The 2,529-nt window shown below is 36.8% G+C and overlaps 1 protein-coding gene across 1 annotated transcript in view; it reads left to right on the top strand.

Moving 5' to 3' along the window:
* LOC109536537 (immunoglobulin superfamily DCC subclass member 4) overlaps positions 1-2,529 on the top strand; it is a gene marked incomplete in the record, with an annotated part of 22,207 nt that overhangs the window by 10,588 nt on the left and 9,090 nt on the right. Inside the window, 2 exon segments of the mRNA XM_048668637.1 lie at positions 764-925; positions 979-1,185. Of these exon segments, the coding sequence (XP_048524594.1) occupies positions 764-925; positions 979-1,185 (369 nt within the window).

The following is a 2,529-nucleotide window of genomic DNA, read 5'->3' as shown; positions in this document are numbered from 1 at the left end:
AAAAAAATGAATCCGCCTCACCAATATAGAACTTATCTACTTCGAATGTTCAGTTCATAAGCGTCCATTTGAAAAATTATTACTCAAAACCCATACTACTTTCAAAATTGAATTTGGTCTCATTTTATAGACAAATCTTTGCTCTATTAGTGCGAAAAGTGTAGAATTTTGGGTGATTTTTCCTGATGTTTGACAAATTTTTAAACTAGAAAGGTGACTCATTTCTTTCTTTCGCACCCCACTAATCTATGGCGTCGCTGTGCATGCTGTGATTAATCATCACTGTGACTATTTCTTTAATATTTCTCTTATTCGCAAAGAAAAGTCGTTTTATCGAAACATGAGGTTTTCTATCGGGTTTTCGTCACTCACATAGTTAGGCTTTTGCGCTCATCACTAATTGGTTTTTCATGGCTGTTTTTTGAGCTCAGTGCATACTTTTCGACCTAAAAAGCGTCCTGGACTTGCATATATCAAGCGCGTTTGATCGTGAAAAGGAAGAAATTGTCGGTTAAAGTGGATTCAGATCTTCAATGATTTCTGTTTTACGGGTCTAGTGCGGTAAAGTCTATAAACTTTTCCGTGCATAAAGTTAGCAAAATCCGTCAACCGGCGGCCACCAAAGGTTAAATTTTTGATCAAAGCAATGAGTCTTGCCGCGTTACAGCGGATTTTAATTAAAAAGTGCCCCTTTGGCAATAAACAAATTCAATTAACATTGCAGTAGAACAAAATGTGACTTATGAAAATTATTTGTTTTCAGCTCTGAACGGATCTAGCAGGGCCCTCTGTCTCGAAACTTCGGCCTCTTTCAATCAGTCAGCCAAACACAATGTGTCCATACAATTCCTGCAGGAACCCTCCGACCTGGTGGCAGTTCGGGGGCAGAACATCACCCTGCAATGCTTTGCCAAATCCACTACAGGTACCCGTTTTTGTTCCGCAAAAAATCCCTTGTTTAATACGTTTGTTTTGCAGGCAACATCAACATCTCATGGTTGTACGAAGGGATGCCAGTCCCACAGGAAGATCCGCGATGGATGGTCAATGGAGCGGATTTGCTGGTGCTCCAAACTACTGGAGACACAAAAATCGCCTCCAGAAGCAACACGGGGGACTACAGCTGTTTGGCCGCTAATGAGGATGGGGCGATCGTGTCCAGAACGGCGAAAGTTAAAGTTGCCAGTGAGAAGCAATCGGTTTTTTCTGTTTCGTATTGTAAGGCTTTCTCGGATTTTCAGCTTTAGACAAAGAGGCAGATGTTTTGGCTGGCAATACCACCATCTACAAGACCCAACCGTTGCTCCTCCAATGCATTATCCACTCAACCCCTTCTGCTGAAATCCAGTGGGAATTCAATCAACTACCTCTACCAAAAGACATACGGTGAGTGCGACTAGAGAGAGCGATTTTTTTAGCGGATCTGTAGAAAAGTGGACTGTTTGCGTAATTGTAGACCATAAAAATAATCGTTCCTCGCAAATCGATTAAATGCTCATTGAGAATACCCATTCAAGCAATGTAGTATTATGATAACCGTTTCATTCATAAAAATCGCGATCATAGAACGTTAATGGGTGTTTTAATCACTCGTAGCTTTGGCATTCATTATGTCGCAGGTTTTAATTATTTGTTTGTGTCGTTATCTAGTTTTTCCTTTGCACTTTTTATACAGGGTTATTCACGCTATACGGCACGGAAGTTTGCGATTTTTTAAAAGTATTATTTTATGAATTGTCCGACGCCTACCGAGCGCACATTTAAAAAATATTTTTGTTATGTACAGGGTGTCCCAAAGGCTCTAAAGGTATCAAAGTTGCGTTTTTTTAAATGGAATGTCCTGTATCTTATTGCATTTTTGGATTCGCTGAACAAAATAAGTGTCTGTTTTAATAAGGTTTATAATACCAAAATCTTAAGGGTTTTTAAATAATACGAATTTAATCAAAATCTGATCTAATTTTCACGTGTGAAATACTTTAGAAGTATTTAAGTTATGTAAGCGTAATTTATAGTGAAGTGTAACAAGATATAATATTTTATATCCTAATGATAATGAACTTACCATTTTATACAGGGTGTCCACAAATTTGAACTAATCAAATAAGAACTTTAAGTGGCTCTAACTTGATTAATTTAAATACAACCCCATATTTTTTAACTTACCAGGAAATGCAATTTTTAATTACCTATCGAATGCTATTAGGATGTTAATAGTTAAGTTTTCCCCTTTTTCAAAATACGTCAAATAGTCGTTCTGTGCACCATTTGGTGATGTTTAATTTAAGGTTCCAATGTATCTAAGTTGGCTATGCCATTTACACATGTCAAATCATTTATTTTATTTGTCAGTTTAGACTGCAAAGTCTCTTTTTGATAGCTAGAGTGGTATTGTTTTTTGTAATTGTAGATGTGTTGGTTGTTATTTTCATATTATTATTGTGTTGCTAAGTTAAAATGAAGAATTATCCAAGAGAAGAGCGTATTTACATGATTTTCACCCTTGGAGAATGTCATAAAAATTGTTTA

This window comes from Dendroctonus ponderosae, unplaced genomic scaffold (assembly GCF_020466585.1).
Source record: "Dendroctonus ponderosae isolate FM_Combo_2020 unplaced genomic scaffold, Dpon_F_20191213v2 Dpon_F_20191213_7, whole genome shotgun sequence".
NCBI classification, from domain to species: Eukaryota; Metazoa; Arthropoda; class Insecta; order Coleoptera; family Curculionidae; genus Dendroctonus; species Dendroctonus ponderosae.
Note: the sequence above shows the minus strand (reverse complement) of the source record. Positions and strands in the feature narration are given on the sequence as shown.